The sequence below is a fragment of the Pocillopora verrucosa genome, chromosome 8 (genome assembly GCF_036669915.1).
Source record: "Pocillopora verrucosa isolate sample1 chromosome 8, ASM3666991v2, whole genome shotgun sequence".
NCBI lineage: Eukaryota > Metazoa > Cnidaria > Anthozoa > Scleractinia > Pocilloporidae > Pocillopora > Pocillopora verrucosa.
Window position 1 is genome coordinate 18,846,294 of NC_089319.1, and position 20,165 is coordinate 18,866,458.

Genomic DNA, 20,165 nt, shown 5'->3' on the forward strand with positions numbered 1-20,165 from the left:
TGCGCTAGATAATTGTCAATTAATCTTCTTTTACGACAGAGGAATATTGGATTTCCCATGCTAGCCTTGTTTCCAAAGTAATCGCTTTAATTGAGGTTATTCTTCGACTACCCTGTTCTCACCTCAGACATTTCGGGACGATCTTGAAATATAAACCTAATCCTGTGTAATAAAATTTGGTGGAGTTCTCATAATGGTGTTTAATATACATTCAACTCACTATCTCTTTTCTGATTGGCCGAAAGCTTACAGTGAATTTTCGAAATAGCGCACAAGAAGTCCAGTCTAACTGTAGACTATAAAATGATCGTGTCAAGGACACTCAAGGTCATGGGCAATCATGTTATGTTTTACCTCAGTGTATGATTTCTAAGGGTAACCATGTCAAGTTCGCGCGCTTTGTTTCGCTTGCTGATTTGTATTTTCGTGACAATTTTTTTCGTTCAATGTATAATAAAATAATTATTAGATTCGGTTTTTGTGATATCCGGAATAATCAAGGTCTCGATAAAGGTTATCAGCGCTGCAAGTGCTGCTTTACCATGAAGGTATTCCAATTTTATGTTCACTCCAACAATGAATTTGGGACTATGGTCACTTTAGGGTCCCAGTTGGTTCAATATAGTTTTCAGGTCCTCTTGCAGCTCAAAACAACTTACCGGGTACAACAGAAAGGTTTGGAAAGTTTGAAGAGTTACAGTTTTGCAGAACTATATTCTTGTAGTTGAAGCTCGATTTTGTGTAGAAAACTTTTCGGCACGTGTATTTATCTTCTACGACCGTATCAGAAAGTTCACTCACTTAGTTAAGAGTAGCATTTTCTTTGTAGTTTCAAGTCGGTGATAATAACAATTATTATAATTTAAGTGACAAAACTGTATCTGGTCTCTATAATTTCAGAAGAACACTCGTCATATTTCAGAAGGCTAGTTGTTTTGTAATTGTCCTGTATGGCTAACAAACAGTTTGCACATGCAAAACAACTGACCTTAGTCGGAAGCTTTCGTTTTATTTCATTTTCGTGATGAGTAAGGCTAGGAGAATAGCCCCTTTTTTAGAACACAAGTCAAATTATATTTGATCTTGACATTGGTTGTTAGAACAGCAGTTGATTTGCTAAATCATAGAGAGTGCAAAGGCAGTGATGAGCTAAGATTCCTAGTCATTTGAGCTAGTATCAGGGACGCATGGGTTACGGGTTTGAATCACGTCCAGGCCTGAAGCTTTTTCAGGCTTCGTTTCTGCGATTGCTCAAAATTACAGCATACTTGCGAGAATCATTTTATTACTTTTATTTCAAAAGTTCCCGAATCTTTCTTTGAAGCCTGAGGCGATTGAGTAACTTATCACATTAATCTCGTACCCAGATCCTACCTTACTGTAACTGAAAATTATTTACAATCGCTTGGCCGGGGAAAGTCTGGGTACGAGACTATTATCCTATCATTTCCCTTGGGCAGGAAAAAGATGAGTGACGTGTTTTTCCTTTTCTTTTTTTTTCCGTACTTTTCTCACACATTTAACTAGGCTAGAAGAAAAGAAAAACTTTTCCAGACACAATCACATGCTCAAAAACGGTTTCCGGACATACTAGGGTTTTCAGTATTGTCATAAGCTCCTGTTATTGTAAGAAGTCTTGTAAGTAAGAGAAACAAACACTTGATTTCTTCAGTTTCGTTTTCGGTGCACATAATAAAAAAAACCAATGTGTTTTCTAATAAAGCTCGATAGCATACCAAAGAATGCGAACGTACGCAATGGAATCTTCACACTGTCGAGCTGAGAACATTTGAACCGCGCCCTATTTTTGGCCGCGCCCCAGATGAACTGATATGAACTTACACGACATTAGATAATTTTCTGCCAAAGTACCGGCTCGAATGCGTGTTTATCATATCAAAAACATCCCTTTGTTGTAGGATAGTTGCGATTTTTAAAAATTTTATACTTTAAATCCCAGATCATCATATGATTGTTCTTAACGTGTGCATCATATGAAATGAACGCCTCGGCAGGATTTATGCCTGTTTTGGTAGCATTGGCTTCAAACATTTGGCAGCGCATCTGGGAACGAATCGGAAATCTATAATGACTTTAAAGACGTTTCAATTCCGTTTAAATCTAAGATATTTCTGTAGTTGCCAGAGGTAACGATCAGAGGTCCTTTCTTATGCAAATTATATTTAGTCACGAGGCATCATGTGATTCATTCGGCTTCAAGAAGCTTTCGAATCAACCGCCTGTTTTTCTCACACGTTAAGGTTTGTTCTAAAATTTGAAATCAAATCGTGGGTCCACTTATCACAAGAGTACCTCAAGTTATTTACAAGACAAGGTTTCTTCCTTGAATGCAGTAAGTTTGCAAATGTTGTCTTATTACACTTTAGAAGGGGCAATTGTCGAAACACGCATTTGGTGATGCCGGTTTAATTCGAACTAAGCTAAGACCTTGAATGACTGATATTTTCATGCCAGTAAAATTACAAATAGGTTGACTTGTGTGTTGAAAATAGTTAACCGATGTTAAAAGCGTAGACACATTATAAGTGAACTTTACTGCGCGAATTGGATCCAACAAGATCCACTTGAACTCCTTGTTTCTCTTGATGCGCATTTTTTCGGTCATTTCCCCTAACTCGAAATCCCCTTCGTCTTTAAGTGTTTTTTGTTTTCCTTGTTGGTTCAATTATACATGAAAATCCTCAGTAAATGCGTACATTCCTAGAAGAAAAGAACTTTGAGGTAAAAATTTCCCCGCAACTTTTCAGTTTCGTTTTTACAACGGAAGTCTCGGTACGCTAAACGGCAAGTGTTATTTCCATTTCATTTTATGAAAAATATGAAACAGTTGGCGTCTATTTAGTCGTAGCTTGCCTCCTGTCGTTCATATGTAAAAGTATCATTAAGCATACAGTATTATGAATTCTTTCCCTGAAAATTTTTCTCTTGAAAATCAGAAAACAGTATGTAAATGCGTCAATAGCGTGATAAAGCAAATATTTCCAAGAAACGTTAGCGCTCTGCCTGCTAATTTATATGTAAATTGCTTAGATCGCAAAGCAAGAGCAAAAGTTACGGCTGATATTGTTTTTATAAATGGTGAGCGTATCTGAATGTAAGTCGTCTCAATCATCTCAAAAGTTGTTAAACTAACAATGCTACATTTGGTGTCTTCCAAGGCTTCGGTTGAAAACAAGGGAGAAATTTTTATTTCGTCTCGACTGAAAATATCGTTTCGATTTAGAACGCATATTTGTAGACATTCAGTTGGACTTGTTTCGATTTTTAAAAATTTAATACTTTAAATCCCAGATCATCATATGATTGTTCTTAACGTGTGCATCATATGAAATGAACGCCTCGGCAGGATTTATGCCTGTTTTGGTAGCATTGGCTTCAAACATTTGGCAGCGCATCTGGGAACGAATCGGAAATCTATAATGACGTTAAAGACGTTTCAATTCCGTTTAAATCTAAGATATTTCTGTAGTTGCCAGAGGTAACGATCAGAGGTCCTTTCTTATGCAAATTATATTTAGTCACGAGGCATCATGTAATTCATTCGGCTTCAAGAAGCTTTCGAATCAACCGCCTGTTTTTCTCACACGTTAAGGTTTGTTCTAAAATTTGAAATCAAATCGTGGGTCCACTTATCACAAGAGTACCTCAAGTTATTTACAAGACAAGGTTTCTTCCTTGAATGCAGTAAGTTTGCAAATGTTGTCTTATTACACTTTAGAAGGGGCAATTGTCGAAACACGCATTTGGTGATGCCGGTTTAATTCGAACTAAGCTAAGACCTTGAATGACTGATATTTTTATGCCAGTAAAATTACAAATAGGTTGACTTGTGTGTTGAAAATAGTTAACCGATGTTAAAAGCGTAGACACATTATAAGTGAACTTTGCTGCGCGAATTGGATCCAACAAGATCCACTCGAACTCCTTGTTTCTCTTGATGCGCATTTTTTCGGTCATTTCCCCTAACTCGAAATCCCCTTCGTCTTTAAGCGTTTTTTGTTTTCCTTGTTGGTTCAATTATACATGAAAATCCTCAGTTAATGCGTACATTCCTAGAAGAAAAGAACTTTGAGGTAAAAATTTCCCCGCAACTTTTCAGTTTCGTTTTTACAACGGAAGTCTCGGTACGCTAAACGGCAGGTGTTATTTCCATTTCATTTTATGAAAAATATGAAACAGTTGGCGTCTATTTATTCGTAGCTTGCCTCCTGTCGTTCATATGTAAAAGTATCATTAAGCATACAGTATTATGAATTATTTCCCTAAAAATTCGTCTTCCAACGCTTCGGTTGAAAACCAGGGAGAAATTTTTATTTCGTCTCGACTGAAAATCTCGTTTCGATTTAGAACGCATATTTGTAGACATTCAGTTGGACTTGTTTATATGGTGCGCTCTAGGGAGCTTAACTCGCCGATACGCACCTCCTCTGGTTTTCCATGTCTTTTACATTGGGAACTGAAATGGTTCTCTTAGTGGCTAGATCATTTGAAATGAAATCAGGAAAGGCGCACTTCTCCATTAGACAAGAAAAAGCACGTCTGAAAATTCCCCGATTTCAGTTTCGTTTTCCCTGTTTGGGGCGGAAATGGCCGGTAGACTAGATTATTATCTTCATTTCCATGTCGAATCTTCCAAGAAATGTGAAGCAGTCCGCGCTGATTTTCCACAATGTTAGCCTCCACTTGTCTGCTTCCAAAATCATGATAATAATAAAGTCTATAAATTATTATTTGCAAGTTCTCTCCAAGAAAGTTTCAGACTTGAAATTTAAACCTCTAAGAAACCGAGAATGATTCGTAAATTGTATGCAAGTTTAAAACTAGAAAAGATGATATTCTAATATGCATATTTTCTAATATTAATCTCGTACCCGGATCCTACCTTAAACTATAACTGAAAATTGCAACCGCTTAACCGGGGAAGGTCTGGGTACGAGACTATTATCCTATCATGGGCAGGAAAAAGATAAATAACGTGTTCTTTTTTTTTCTTTTTTTTCTTTTGTATTTTCCCCACATATGTAACTAAGTTAGAAGAAAAGGAAAACTTTTCCAGACACACTCACATGCTCAAAAACGGTTTCCGGACATACTGGGGTTTTCAGTATTGTCATAAGCTCCTGTTATTGTAATAAGTCTTGTAAGGAAGAGAAACAAACACTTGATTTCTTCAGTTTCGTTTTCGGCGCACAGAATAAAAAAACCAATGTGTTTTCTAATAATGCTCGATAGCATATCAAAGAATGTGACCACATGCAATGGAATCTTTACACTGTCGAGCTGAGAACATTTGAACCACGCCCTATTTTGGCCACGCCCCAGATGAACCGACATGAACTTACTCGATATTAAATAATTTCCTGCCACGGTAGCGGCTCGAATGTGTGTTTCTCATCTCAAAAACTTCCCTTTGTTGCAGGATCGTTTCGATGTTTAAAAATCTAATACTTTAAAGGCCAGATCATTAAATGCTTGTTCTTAACGTGTGCATCATATAAAATGAACGCCTCGGCAGGATTTATGCCTGTTTTGGTAGCAATGGCTTCAAACATTTGGCAGCGCATCTGGGAACGAATCGGAAATCTATAATGACGTTAAAGACGTTTCAATTCCGTTTAAATCTAAGATATTTCTGTAGTTGCCAGAGGTAACGATCAGAGGTCCTTTCTTATGCAAATTATATTTAGTCACGAGGCATCATGTGATTCATTCGGCTTCAAGAAGCTTTCGAATCAACCGCCTGTTTTTCTCACACGTTAAGGTTTGTTCTAAAACTTGAAATCAAATCGTGGGTCCACTTATCACAAGAGTACCTCGAGTTATTTACAAGACAAGGTTTCTTAGCATATCAAAGAATGTGACCACATGCAATGGAATCTTTACACTGTCGAGCTGAGAGCCTTTTGAACCGCGTCCTATTTTTGGCCATGCCCCAGATGAACTGATATGAACTCACACGACATTAGATAATTTTCTGCCAAAGTACCGGCTCGAATGCGTGTTTATCATTCAAAAACATCCGTTTGTTGTAGAATAGTTGCGATTTTTAAAAATTTAATACTTTAAATCCCAGATCATCATATGATTGTTCTTAACGTGTGCATCATATGAAATGAACGCCTCGGCAGGATTTATGCCTGTTTTGGTAGCATTGGCTTCAAACATTTGGCAGCGCATCTGGGAACGAATCGGAAATCTATAATGACGTTAAAGACGTTTCAATTCCGTTTAAATCTAAGATATTTCTGTAGTTGCCAGAGGTAACGATCAGAGGTCCTTTCTTATGCAAATTATATTTAGTCACGAGGCATCATGTGATTCATTCGGCTTCAAGAAGCTTTCGAATCAACCGCCTGTTTTTCTCACACGTTAAGGTTTGTTCTAAAATTTGAAATCAAATCGTGGGTCCACTTATCACAAGAGTACCTCAAGTTATTTACAAGACAAGGTTTCTTCCTTGAATGCAGTAAGTTTGCAAATGTTGTCTTATTACACTTTAGAAGGGGCAATTGTCGAAACACGCATTTGGTGATGCCGGTTTAATTCGAACTAAGCTAAGACCTTGAATGACTGATATTTTTATGCCAGTAAAATTACAAATAGGTTGACTTGTGTGTTGAAAATAGTTAACCGATGTTAAAAGCGTAGACACATTATAAGTGAACTTTGCTGCGCGAATTGGATCCAACAAGATCCACTCGAACTCCTTGTTTCTCTTGATGCGCATTTTTTCGGTCATTTCCCCTAACTCGAAATCCCCTTCGTCTTTAAGCGTTTTTTGTTTTCCTTGTTGGTTCAATTATACATGAAAATCCTCAGTTAATGCGTACATTCCTAGAAGAAAAGAACTTTGAGGTAAAAATTTCCCCGCAACTTTTCAGTTTCGTTTTTACAACGGAAGTCTCGGTACGCTAAACGGCAGGTGTTATTTCCATTTCATTTTATGAAAAATATGATACAGTTGGCGTCTATTTAGTCGTAGCTTGCCTCCTGTCGTTCATATGTAAAAGTATCATTAAGCATACAGTATTATGAATTATTTCCCTGAAAATTCGTCTTCCAACGCTTCGGTTGAAAACCAGGGAGAAATTTTTATTTCGTCTCGACTGAAAATCTCGTTTCGATTTAGAACGCATATTTGTAGACATTCAGTTGGACTTGTTTATATGGTGCGCTCTAGGGAGCTTAACTCGCCGATACGCACCTCCTCTGGTTTTCCATGTCTTTTACATTGGGAACTGAAATGGTTCTCTTAGTGGCTAGATCATTTGAAATGAAATCAGGAAAGGCGCACTTCTCCATTAGACAAGAAAAAGCACGTCTGAAAATTCCCCGATTTCAGTTTCGTTTTCCCTGTTTGGGGCGGAAATGGCCGGTAGACTGGATTATTATCTTCATTTCCATGTCGAATCTTCCAAGAAATGTGAAGCAGTCCGCGCTGATTTTCCACAATGTTAGCCTCCACTTGTCTGCTTCCAAAATAATAATAAAGTTTATAAATTTGCAAGTTCTCTCCAAGAAAGTTTCAGACTTGAAATTTAAACTCCTAAGAAACCGAGAATGATTCGTAAATTGTATGCACGTTTAGAACTAGAAAAGATAATTTTCTTATATGCCCGTTCATAGTTGTCAGGAATCTTTGTTTTACTCATATGCAGTCTATTGGTTTTCGATGAATGATTACCGGGTACTTGTCTGTCGACAAAACCTTGCATGTAAAGGAAGATAATAGTGTCCCGAATTCCTGGAAAACCTGTCGAGTTGTAAATTTCCCAGATGCATGGCAAATCGCTGAGATTACGAGTTACTTTTCAAAGTTTGTACTCCAGTTCCAAGTGTTTTTAAATACAAGTCGCCTTAAATATCGAGAACAGTGCATCTTTAAAGCACATGAATTTATCATGCAGAAGTGGTATAGAAGAAGAAGAAGGTATAGACTTCCGTTTTCACTTATAATCTTATTTTACCTCCCATCCATCTCGACGGTTGAATACCAGACAAAAATTCTTACTACATTTCGGCTGAACATCTCATACAAGTCTTTTGAAATTATTCAATAAATCTTTAAACCAGTCTTTTCATAGTTTTAATTAATTATTCTAGGATTTTTATTGTCCTGTACATGCTGGTGATGGAAAATAGTTAGAAGAATAAGAATGACCAGCGTTAGTTACTTCAAGTAAGATCCTCACAGCTGAACTGCAATCATTGATGGAGACTTAAAACACAGAAGACACAACAAATCAGTCTTCAATAGTAAAATATTTCAAAACTCTTTATACTGAAGGCAATAATGTCTGTGAGTTCTCTGAAGTTATAGCGCTTTACCTGTCGTGCTATTAATTTCACAGAATGTAAGACACTTATATTCAGAGTTGCTTTTCATAGTTTCTGTCTGTTGAGCGTTTTTTTAATGCAAAATCGCCTCCTATATCTAAAACAGCACAGAGGAATTACATGTAGGGATCATCCTTAGACACGAGTCGTGCGTTTTCGAAATGAAAGCCGCGGCAGGATTTATGCCTGTTTTGGTAGAACTGGCTTCAAAACTGAATGTTGAGTTTATATTCTCTTGGATGACTGGGGCCTCCTTGATGTGCACTTGTTCCGTCATTTGCCATCAGCTAACTCGAACTCCCTTGTGTCTTGAACCGGGTTATCTTTTCCTTGTTGGGTCAATTATCATCATATACTTGGCGAAGCTGTACTTTCTTAATAGACAAGACGGGCCCAAATTTCGCATTGTGCATTCTTTCTAAAACAGGGTCTAATTTTGTAGATCTTAAAGCCATATACCCGAACAAAAACCTCAAACCTGTCCTCCCATTAATTTTTGAATAATTGATTAAAAAACACGCCGTGACTGTGCTTTTCACATAAACTTGACGCTTCGCGACGAGCTAAACATCCACCACTATTCACCTCTATTTCAGTGGATAGTTTTAAATTAATCTTCTTAGTTAATAACAGAGGAATAAACTCAGAAACCAGATTTTCCATAGTAGCCTTGTTTCCAAAGAAATCAATCAAGAGCTATTTTTTAATCACTATTCTCACCTCAGAGATTTCTGAATGATTTGAAATGATCTTGATCTTGACCTTGAAATGACTCATCTTGTGTCACACAATTCGGCCACATCCCCGTTTGGTGTGAATTAGTCACTCACCGAACCTGCAGGTAGACAATGCAACACGAGTAATACAGGTGGTAAAATTATTCGTTAGAGATAGAATACCTTGAGCCAAGAAAGTCACGGTGATAAGTTGAGAGGAGTAACCCTGACAATCCTTTGTCTTAATTCTAGAAGGGGGTTTCATACTCTCATACATGTCTTCTCTTTCTTTAAAGGGGGTAGGTTTCTAAAGAAACTGTGGTGGCTTTTCTAGCCCATCAAAATTTCAATTGAAGGCAACGGTTTATGCATTAGTGTTTACTACAAACCTACAGATTCACATAGTTTCTTGTTGCATTTATCTTCGCATCGATAACACGTCAAGAATTCCATACCTTTTTCACAGTTCTCAGACTTCGTCGTTAAGTAGTAACGACTCTGATTTTCCGGAAAAATCAGAGGCAATGTCCCAGTTTTTCGATAAACACGGCTATCCTATTTCTGTCGTTCAAGCGAGCCACCACCACGCCTAACAAATTTAACGACAGTCAGCACTAGAAACGACTTAGTAGGAAAATACTGATCGCATTCCATTCAGTCTCACATTTCACCCTCACAACCATGTAGTTGAATCTATCATGCCTAAAAACTTTACATTACTACAAAACGATTCAGAGACTGGTACTATCTTTTCGCAACCTCCACTAATTCAGTTCGAACGCGACAAAAACATAGGCAACTTTTTGGTCAGAAGTTCATTTCAAACCAATGACCAACCTGGAACTTTTAAATGCGCTCACTCACGATGCAAACCAAAAGACCAAAGAGATCCATTGGGACTAATGATCACTTCACGAGCATCTCTGCCAGTGTCATCTACTGCATAACTTGCATTTATTGTCAAAAGTCATACATTGGTGAAACAGTAAGACGACTAGGTGACCGATTCCGAGAACACCATCAAGATAAAAAAAAAAACGACAAAGACGCATCCAAACCAGTCGCCAGACTCTTAAATCTCCCTAACCATTCTAAACAGCATATGGCAGTTTGCGGCTTTTGCCTACATCTAGGCAGTTCGGGAAGTCGCAAAACTCTAGTACAAAAATTTATATTTCAAATCGGCACTCTTAATCCCCACAGTATCAACGAGCGCTTTTCATTCAACTAATTTATTCCTGTTTTCTCGTCACCATCTTCCCACCAATAGGGTAACTCCATTTTCTGCATATAAACACACACACACACAACCCACAATTCCTCCAGGGCTAACGCTCGAAACGTCAGTTTTTAAACTCTTAAAGGTGGCCAATCTACGTTATCAACTAAGTCGATAATACAAAATTATCTTACGTTAGGTACGAATTTTTGCGCGCAATTAATCCTCGTCTCCTTTTTCATAAAACTTAGGTCCTGGAATATGGATAACGATGTCCATGTGTATAACAGCTATGGCAAAAAATACGAAGTACCCAGAAGACGCTTGAAGTTATTTGCCGAGCTTCTGATCGGAGATCATATCGCATTCCATCGACATTGCGGTTCCTACTGGCATCATGCAATAATCGAAGAGATCCACTCGGAGACAGGCACACTCGACATCATTGAGTATTCCAATACAGTTGAAGGGTTTTGGAACGACAACTACGGCTCAGAAGACTCATCAAACTCCTTTTCACTACCTATCGCAAGGGTGATGAGGAGAAGTTGGAGACCAAATTTCCAAGGAGACCATGTTTACTTGCTGGTACACACAGATTGTTCAGATCCTGCCATTGTGATTTATAGAGCAAGGAGTAAGCTCGGGAATGCGAACTACAGCCCCATCGAAAATAATTGTGAACACTTTGCCATGTGGTGCAAAACGGGTAAACAATCTTCCGACCAGATTAAAAAAGCTTTGCTAATGATGAAAAATGAATTATTTGGTGGAGCAGTGAAAAACGGAGTCAAAGAGGCAACAGAGGAAGTGGCAACCGAGGCTATGGTCAAAGCGGCAGCCGAGGCTATATTCAAAATGACAAATGAGGCAGCGAAAACCGGAGGCAAGAGAGTGGCAAGCCGAAGTCTTGCACAGACTGGAGAATATTCCCTTAAAACTGGAGTTGAAGAAGCTGTAAAGAAAACTACTTCAAAGGCAGGAAAAGGAGTCTTGAAAACTAATTCTGCAGCCTTAGGACTAGCGTGTGGAGCCGTGTGTGAGGGAATCAGCGTCTTATACGACATCCGGAACATGTACAGAGACTTGCTTAAAGGACAAATAAGCAAGAAAGAATTTCGCAAAGTCGCCAAGATGAGAGCCGTGACCGGTGCAGGAAATCTTGGAGGATCTACCATAGGAATGGCCATTGGACAAGCTGTCATACCCGTTCCGTTAGTTGGTGGTCTGGTGGGAAGTGTAACAGGAGGACTTGCAGGATCATTTTTGGCCAACATGGGTGCATATGCTGCTTTCGAGTGAAACCATTCTAATTTTAACTTCGCTCAAACCGTACACTTGGGACGATGGTCTCTCTACTTCTATAAAGTTTTCTTGCAGCTCAAAACAATTCACCATGTACTGGAAAAAGGATCGCAAAGTTTAAAGACATTCAGTTTGGCAGAACCCTATTCTTACAGCTGAAGTTTGATTTTGGTAGAAAACTTCGCGGCATGTATCTTTTATGACTTTATCGGAAAGTTGACCCACTTAGTTAAGAGTAGCATTTCCTATGCAGTTGCAAATCGGTGATAGCAATTGTTAAAACTCAAGTGAGAAAACTGTCTCTGCTCTCCTGAGTATGGCTTACAAACAGTTTGCACATGCAAAACAACTAACTTAAGTCGGAAGCTTTCGTTTAATTTTACCATTTTGTTATTGTTAATGAGTAGGGCAAAGAGAATAGCCACTTTTGTAGGACATCAGTCAAGTCATATTTGGTCTTCACATTTGTTTTTGGCAAGCGTTTGGGGCTTTAAGTGCAGTGCTTTGAGACAGCGTTTGATATGCTAAATAGCAGTGTATCCAGAAAATCATGGAGAGTGCAAGAGCAGCAACAAACTAAGATTGTTTATCAGATGTGTATCTCCTGGGTAGACATATTAAAAGGATATGCAATGTAACTCTTTGTGGCATTACAACTCTGGGACATCAAAAGAAATAGTACGAACAGCGATGATTTTCACAGCACAATGGAACCTTTTTTCGTAGAACAGCCCTATTTGGGGGATACAAAATTCATTTCCAACTGTAAAGTGCCCCCACTGAGTGCAGTTCAATACGCTCATTCAATACTCTCATGAGTGCATACCGTATAGTTTTGGAGTATGGCGCTGGTTACCTATCAAATAAGAAAAAGCTTATACTGAAAATGGTGAGCAGAGCGAGAAAATATTCTATCAATATTCTTGCATCTGGTACTCTCTAATTAGTGGTAAAAAAGAGAAAAAAAACCCAAAAAAATAAACAAAAATACACCCTTCGCGCCCATGCACACATTTTGAACATAGCACGACCCTTTGCGAAAGGCTACATCAGTGGAAAAACAAATTAAAAACCTCTCAATACATTTACAAAAGTCCTTGCATTTCTTTCATAAAAAGCGCGTACGCATCGTCTTTAGTGCCAGTTTCAGCAACCTTTGGTTGTGAAACTTGTTGCGGTATACTCTCAACAGTCTCTGAGACGGCTCCCGACGGCCGAAGTTTTGCTTTACTCTTCGGTTGTTCTCGTTTGACTCGTAGAGCAGTTGGTACTAGTTTTGTTAGTTCTGCTTGTGTGTTCCTCAGTTGCGGTTTGGCGCTGATCGTTGCTGTTGCCTCTTTGCTTATCGTTGCACCTGTTTAAAGAAAGTGGAAACTGTAAGAGGAACTTTTTAATTCTTTCGTGACTATAAGTGAACGTCTGCAGTTATACGGAATAAACCTTAATACAGACTTTTAGGAGTACTGTAAAAGTTCCGCTGATGGGTTCTTGCAAGAACAATGAACAGTCGTTTTTGCAGGGCAAAACAAACAACACTAAATTTAAATAACGATGAGAAGCGTCACGAGAGCCAGAGTATCGTCCATTTCTGAACATGTTATAAATTAAAATGACTTCACCGCAACGTGAAATTAGACATTCAAGCTTTCATTAGAATGGCGACACACTATCGCCCCATACCGTCTATTTAATATTTAAACATCAATAAGTATTAAGACGGAATGGCTTATTCAAAATATCTTCTAGAATCTTGAACGTAACATTCACTTTCTTGTCAGTGTCACCTCTGAAACTGGTCCCATGTTAAAGTGTTGAAAAAAGGCCGTACGAACAATGGATCTATTCCGACCTATGTTAAAAATATAGTGTACCTTTTCCAACTTCTCCAGCTGGGTTGGCCATAGGAGGTTTGCTTATAAAAGTTGGGGGTGCAGATAAAACTGCTCCATGTGGGGGAGGGGGCATCATACCAGGGGGAGGGCCAGGGGGTCTTGGCATGCCAGGTCTCACAGGTGGCATTGGCATTGGCTGTTGCATTAGAGGCCTGGGCCCTCTTGCCATAGCATGCGCCATTATATTAGGTGGTAACCCTGGGGGTGGACCAGGAGGGACCATGCCAGGCATCCCTGGAGGAGGGCCTGGGGGTCTGCCAGGCGGTGGGCCAGGAGGAAACATTCTTGGGGGTGGGGCTCTGATCTGAAAGTTTGGCTGAATGGGTAGACTTCCAGGCTGCTGACTTCCAGGTAGGGGAAGCTGTCCAGGAGGTGGGCCAGGTGGTGGCCCTGGAGGTTGGGGTTGACCTGTCTGTGTCATAGTTTTTCTGGATTGATCTCCTTCATTGCCTGCTTCCTGCTGTGTAAGGGCATAAAATTAAGTCAGAAGTTTGTGTCTCTTCAAGGTGCAAGATCACAGATAGTTCAACAGGAAACCTCTCACTACAGTGATCCTTGAAGACAGAAAATTCCCTTAATTCCCTTTTAGCTGCACAGTTTTTGCCTTTTTGTGTTTGTATTTAACATGATGGTTCCCAAACAAGAACCAACAGTTGCAATGCTAAAAAGTATAAATCAAATCAAGAATGGAAACAGCACATGGGAGACAATATGATCTGAAAAAGATAAAAGCCTACAAGCAGTCAGAAACAGAACATTTCATAAGGAGTGTTCCTGGTAATGGCAGAGTACTTAAATTAAAACTACTCACTGGTTTATCAGGGAGGGGTTGGCCTGCCATTTTAAGAAGAAAGTCTTGTATTGAAGTGGTACCAGCGCCTTTTGAGGACTGGCTCTCACCCCCACTATTTTCAACTTCATCTGCAAACCTCACAGTTCTTTGGCGCTCTCCCATTTCTGCAAACAGCAAAACCATAAAACTCCACTTTTGCTTAAAACATATTTAATGATTTTTAGCAGAGCCACTGTAGAACTTATAACTCCAACAAAATATGGTGAACCTAGCTGGCTGCAAAAAAAAAAAAGCATTTCATAAGAAAACCTTGCATTATGGCTGCACCTGTACATACTTAAATCTTTCCAAACATTTTATGGTCTCTTTTTTCAAACTGTTAATTTTAATTTAACGAAACCAGTAAAAATCAATTGCAGTAATTGGAACTCTGAGTTTAGCCTTAGCTTGATCAAAATATTGTCAAAAACCTTTATCTCCTTCACTGTCATCCATGCCATCATCTCTGCTGTTTCGTCTGTCTCCAAGTGGTTGGCCATCTCCAGCATCTCCCTCCAATCTTCCAAGTGGAACAGCAGGATCATACTCCTCTTCCTCACCTCCTGATTCACTGGTGCTCCCTTCACTGTCATCATCATCATCATACTGACCACTTTCCATGTCCTCAGGTGCTATTCCAGGGGGGAGGGGTGGGGGAGCACTCATTGGTGGTATACCTGGTGGGGGGCCTGGTGGAGGACCAGGTGGGATCATTCCTGAGGGGCGTTTTGGTGGAGGCCCAGGAGGAGGACCTGGGGGGATCAAACCTGGAGGAAGGGGCCTAAAGTATGTAAGGAAACAAGAGTGTTTTATTGGTAGAGAATCTAAAAAACTCACTAAAATCTTTTTAGCATGTGATTCACAGCTGCAAAGATTTGTTTGCCAGTAATTGTACTGTGGGTACTGGGTAATTGTAACTTCTGGGGAGTTAGCCAAGGATTAGCTTACACTTGTTATAAGTATTAAATAGAGTTTGCAAAGACCTCTTTTTTCTGAGTTTTGGTTATAAAACCCTGTTTGACCTCTGTAATACAAGAAAACTTCTTCATGGCAGATCACAAAATCAATTTTCAATAGATACATGTACACAGTATAAAATTGCACAATGATCAGCTACTCACAGTTGTCCAGGTAAGGGTCCAGGAAGAGGGATATCACTTGGCATTAACATTCCTAACAGTTATGAACAAGTTAAGAGTTAATCAGTGCTACAGAGAACAATAAAGACGGAGTGATATGGATACACACTACACAACAGTGTGGACATAACATGAGTAACAAAAAAATTTCTCTTTTATCTTAACTACAAACTCATTTAAAAAACTCAGAATTCTCCTTTACAGAGAGTATGATACCTGCATGGGGAAGAGGGATGTTTGGTGGCAGAGGGATGTCAGGTGGCATTCTTGCTTCCTGGAAGATAACAGAGTACATGTGCATGTGTCACATCAAGGAAAATGTGAAGAAAAATCTTGGAGCTTTTCAATACACTTTTGTCCCAGGTACACGAACCTGAGTTTAAGACATGCCATACAATTATAGTGTCTTTCTCTAAATGTTTCTTCTACAAAAAAATCCTCTGTGGTTATTAGCTCAAGTTTATATCCTTCATTATCCTTTTCCCTAATTTTTTTTTAATCACCCTCCTCTAGTGTTTTTGCCATGGGTGAATTCAGAAAATTAAGGAAGACCTGATGAAAATGTAGTCTTCTCCTAACCCACAGGACAAAAATACACACTTGACAGAAAGTTGGTTGATAAGTACTCTTTCAAGTCAGGGTTGAACTGACCTCCTTTTGTTCCTGTTAAATCTGCCAGTTTTCTAATTGCACTGTCAGTTTAAATTCTCTATTTAATTGTACATTGTACCCACACCTACCTCTGCTAGAGCTTTTTGTCGTATTTCTGAAAAAGATAATAAATGATGTTTTTTTTCTGGCAAATACATGTATCTGTTCTCAATAAAGATCTTACGGCAGAGATAAACCATCACAGAGAATCAATTAGGGGCCATTTTGCTAAAATGATGGATATGTTTGCAGTACAAGTGTCATGTCTATCTTACAGTTACCATTGGTTTTCTTTAAATGTGCTTGAGCATTTCAAGATTTCTTTTCTTAATTTCTTGTGTGAAATGCTGAAATGAGGTCTGAAGCAAGATCACAGGTGAGATCTGTGTTTGGTAGGAAGATCAAAATTGTAAAGTTTGTCAAACAAGGAGGCTGAATCAGCATGTGCAAAAATAGCAGTTTGCTGTTTGTCAAAAAGATTAGGAGCATGGGGACTGTGATACAAAATAGGCAGCACAATGTAATACTTCCAAACTGAAAATTTGAGCCACAAGCATTCAGAATAGCTGGCACATTTATCAGAGTAGATGGTGAAATGCACCAACTGTCAGCTTAGCTTGAAAACCCTTCATTTGTGCTTAGTTCATTTTTTTCTGAAGGACAATTTTAAAAGCCAAAGATCTCAAAAAAAAAAATCTCTGTCACAGAGATACTGATAAGCCTGTTTGCAGCTAAAACAAGATCAAGAAACTTGACAGCCTGAACTAACATACAAGTATCGGTATAAACATGTCAAGGTAGCAGCAAAAATTTATAAAATGTGATCTACTCTGGCAGGCAAAGAAGCCCTCTTAAAAGTTCCTGGTATCAAATATAAATTACAGTCTATAAATCAGGATGAAAAAGTTATCCACATTACCATGAGCAGACATTTGAGCCTGTAAACGCTTCCTCTCACTATCAGCGATCAATCTGCAAGACAAGTTTGAGTTTCATTAATTCCATAAGATCTTAGATGCAGTTTCATAAGATTTTCTTTCCCACATCATAGAGGGCAGCATATAATTGGAAAAAATCTCAGGACATCTTAAAGAGTCATTAGAGGTGGCTGAACAACTTCTGCTGCATTAAGTGGCCTAACCTGGCCTAAATGACCTGACCTGAGTAACACTAACATTTTTGCTTCCCTAGTTGACTGGTGGGAACGTTCAATGATTGTATCACTGAATCACTGAATTGAAGCAAAGTGGCCCACTCTCATTAAAGAAAGTGAGTTCAAGTTGTCTGTCAACTGCCTGATGCACATTTTACATTTTTCATCATTCATCCCTTACAGTAATATTATGACTGAACAAACTTAGGGCAACAAGGAACCTATTCTTTTCCCACAGATAAAACAACAATTGCCAAAGTCACAGATTAACTGACCATTTTTTGTTTGTTTTTACTTACTGCCTCATTTGTCCAGAGTGAGATGGATCATCTTTCTCCTACAAAAAGTTTCATTAATAACAAATAAGATGTTTCAGGAAACAGGTACAATAACATCATAAGAATGTAAAATATTATGGTCAACAACAATCAGAAAAACAAATTTCAGAAAGACTCACATATAGTTTCAACATTCTGTCAAGTGTTTCCTTCAGCTTTCTTTTCTTCTCTTTAAGTGCCTTGTCATTGGGAAGTGGGACTGGCCCAGCATCAATTTCTAATGATATAGAAAATGCTAAAAATTAATACTGACTTTCTATGTGAAAAAAGAAAGATAAAGATGAAGATGAGTAAATGAACTGAAACACAAATACTGATGTCTAATTTCACAGTGACTATATACATTTTATTTAGGTCATAAAAATAATTTAAAGAAATTATTATACACAAACTGTTAAAAAAGAAGAATGCTCACGAGGTTTTTTGTACTGGTGTATATGTATTGTGTTAGTTTTAAGGCCTATTTACACGGCACGACTTTGTCGCATGCGACAAGCTTACGACAGGCCTACGACATGACTTAAGAGTCGTAAGCGAGTTGTAGGTTTGATTTACACGAAACAATTCGTGTCGTAAGCCTGTCGTAAGCTTGTCGCATGCGACAAAGTCGTACCGTGTAAATAGGCCCTTAATGAAAACAAAAAGGTTTCATGTCCAAGAATCAGGACACCAAATATAAGGAAGCTAAAATTTTCAACAACCCTCACATCCCCATTCAAGTACCAAAAACCCTAGAAAACAATGTGGCTTTGAACTTGATCAAAACAAAACCCTCTCTGGTCCAAGAGCTGTTTTAGAATTGAAATGTGTGGTCCTGACCATGTGAACTCTTTCAGGGGCTTTTTTAAAACATTTTCGCTGATTGGTAATTACATGTCTAATAAAGTATTAGACAGTGGAACTATTGACATACAGTGTACACTTTTAACCATTTAATCCCCAAAAAAGATTACCATGTAACTTCTCCCTATAATATCCGTACACTATTCAGCAAAAAGGCAATGAGAATACTCAAACCTATCAGATAAAAGTTGTTACACTGATGTAACACCAAATTCTCATAACATATTTACAAGGAAATGTGTAGCAACTAGAGTGGAGAATTAACAATTAGATCTTGGGAGTTAAAGGGTTAAAAGTGATGTTTGATAATTTGTAAACTCATAGGGCTTTTCAAGACCATTATCTCTTGATGTGCGCTGTAAAATTCTATCAATTTATTACTTTAAATTAGTTCTGCAAAGAACCAGGTGCAAAAGTGTTACATTACCCATGGTTTCAATTTTCTCAATTTCCTCTAATATCCTTTGAGGGTCCTTGGATTTTAACACAGCTTCCCGTACCATCTTCCTCTGCTTCTTATTCTAGTGTATGAAAATAAACAAATACATGAATTACTTCCTGTTTTAAGTTTTAGAATTTGGAGGCTTGGTATCCAGTGTTTAATGGCTGCTATAGTGCTAAAAGATATTTAAAATCTATTTGAACTTCAAGGTGCTGCAGAGAGGACATAAAAACATAAGTACCAAGCTTGAACAAAGCAAAAGTACTTAAGCATGGATTTTCAAAATTTTGTTGAGAACATTTAAAACATTTAGCATATCTGGTAAAATTTCCGCACAGCCCCATACTAGTGTAATTCAAATCTGTTTTCCCAATGGAAATGTATTGTTTTTGGCATTGTTTTATCTAGTCAAGAACTGAATGCATAATGAAGTATGGGGGTGTGCAGAAATTTTATCGCATATCTTTGGCATAGAAGTGAAACATGCACCTGTGTTTATGCTGCATAGGTCTTTAACAATCCACACATGTGTATTGTTAATTCATGAAATACAGGTAAAAGCATACATGTAGATCAGCTTACAAAAAGTATTGATTTTTTATCCATCTATATTGAAATAATTATGGAAACAAAAGTCAAACAATCAAGATTTTCTAAGAAGAAAATGGTTATTCGAAAAAAGAAAAAAAAGCCCATTTTTCACATTTGTTCAAACACCTACAACTGTTTTGAGAGGAAGATACAACAAACTCAGGTAAGTTTAATCCTTATGGAATTTAATGACTTGAAAATGAGTAGTCTAATTCGTAACTTTCATAGCTGCAGCAGGCTAAACCTCTCGAAATCTGTCATCCAATAAATATTTAAATATTCTCAATCACCAGCATCACAGGCTATGATATCCATCACACATACCTTCTTCAACTCTCTTTTCCTTGCTTCTTTCCCTTTGAAAAATAACAAAATCCATTAGTACAATGAAAGCTGGAAAACTCAGTGACAGAAATTGAGTGGAGATGGAAGAATATTTTCAGCCATCTTACTCGCTTGATCAGTGGGGTTCATAAACTTCCCACTCTTTGTCGTTGAAATAGACCGCCTCCCCATCTTGCACTAGTGAAAATACAACAAGTAATGTGTTAAATGAAAGGATGGTCAAGTGCTGTTAGTGCAGTCAAACAACATGGCGTCCCCTTAAGCTTTGCGACCGCGTCTGAGTGAAAGAGCAGCCATGGCCTTCATGATTATTTACTTTTTAAGTAGGGTAGGGTAGGAGG

General features: G+C 38.3%; 2 protein-coding genes across 3 annotated transcripts; one reads left to right on the forward strand and one right to left on the reverse strand.

The window, feature by feature from the left end:
- Positions 1-6,360: 6,360 nt before the first annotated feature.
- On the forward strand, positions 6,361-12,216 carry LOC136282908 (uncharacterized). Its single transcript, XM_066170949.1, has 2 exons — positions 6,361-6,487; positions 10,545-12,216. Exons 1-2 carry the CDS (start codon positions 6,483-6,485, stop codon positions 11,593-11,595), a joined length of 1,056 nt encoding a protein of 351 aa, XP_066027046.1. The 5' UTR covers positions 6,361-6,482; the 3' UTR covers positions 11,596-12,216.
- Positions 12,168-20,087, reverse strand: LOC131782839 (WW domain-binding protein 11). 2 transcript variants are annotated; one of them, XM_059099573.2, is made up of 13 exons: positions 19,932-20,087; positions 19,804-19,835; positions 18,874-18,967; positions 17,723-17,820; positions 17,565-17,602; positions 17,032-17,084; positions 16,202-16,227; positions 15,678-15,735; positions 15,444-15,495; positions 14,754-15,103; positions 14,302-14,447; positions 13,470-13,947; positions 12,168-12,952 (listed from the first exon to the last, which is right to left on the reverse strand). In XM_059099573.2, exons 1-13 carry the CDS (start codon positions 19,993-19,995, stop codon positions 12,684-12,686), a joined length of 1,758 nt encoding a protein of 585 aa, XP_058955556.2. In that variant the 5' UTR covers positions 19,996-20,087; the 3' UTR covers positions 12,168-12,683. The 2 variants fall into 2 exon arrangements, with proteins under 2 accessions (XP_058955556.2, XP_066027042.1); XM_066170945.1 differs by having other exon boundaries at positions 13,470-13,950.
- Between the last annotated feature and the right edge of the window lie 78 nt (positions 20,088-20,165).

Excerpts from the sequence above, each read along its gene's own strand:
- LOC131782839 (XM_066170945.1), bottom strand. The coding sequence starts at position 19,995 with ATGGGGAGGCGGTCTATTTCAACGACAAAGAGTGGGAAGTTTATGAAC. Across the intron at positions 19,836-19,931 it reads GAACCCCACTGATCAAGCGA|GGAAAGAAGCAAGGAAAAGA; the intron begins GTAAGATGGCTG and ends TATTTTTCAAAG. Across the intron at positions 18,968-19,803 it reads GGAAAAGAGAGTTGAAGAAG|AATAAGAAGCAGAGGAAGAT; the intron begins GTATGTGTGATG and ends TTCATACACTAG.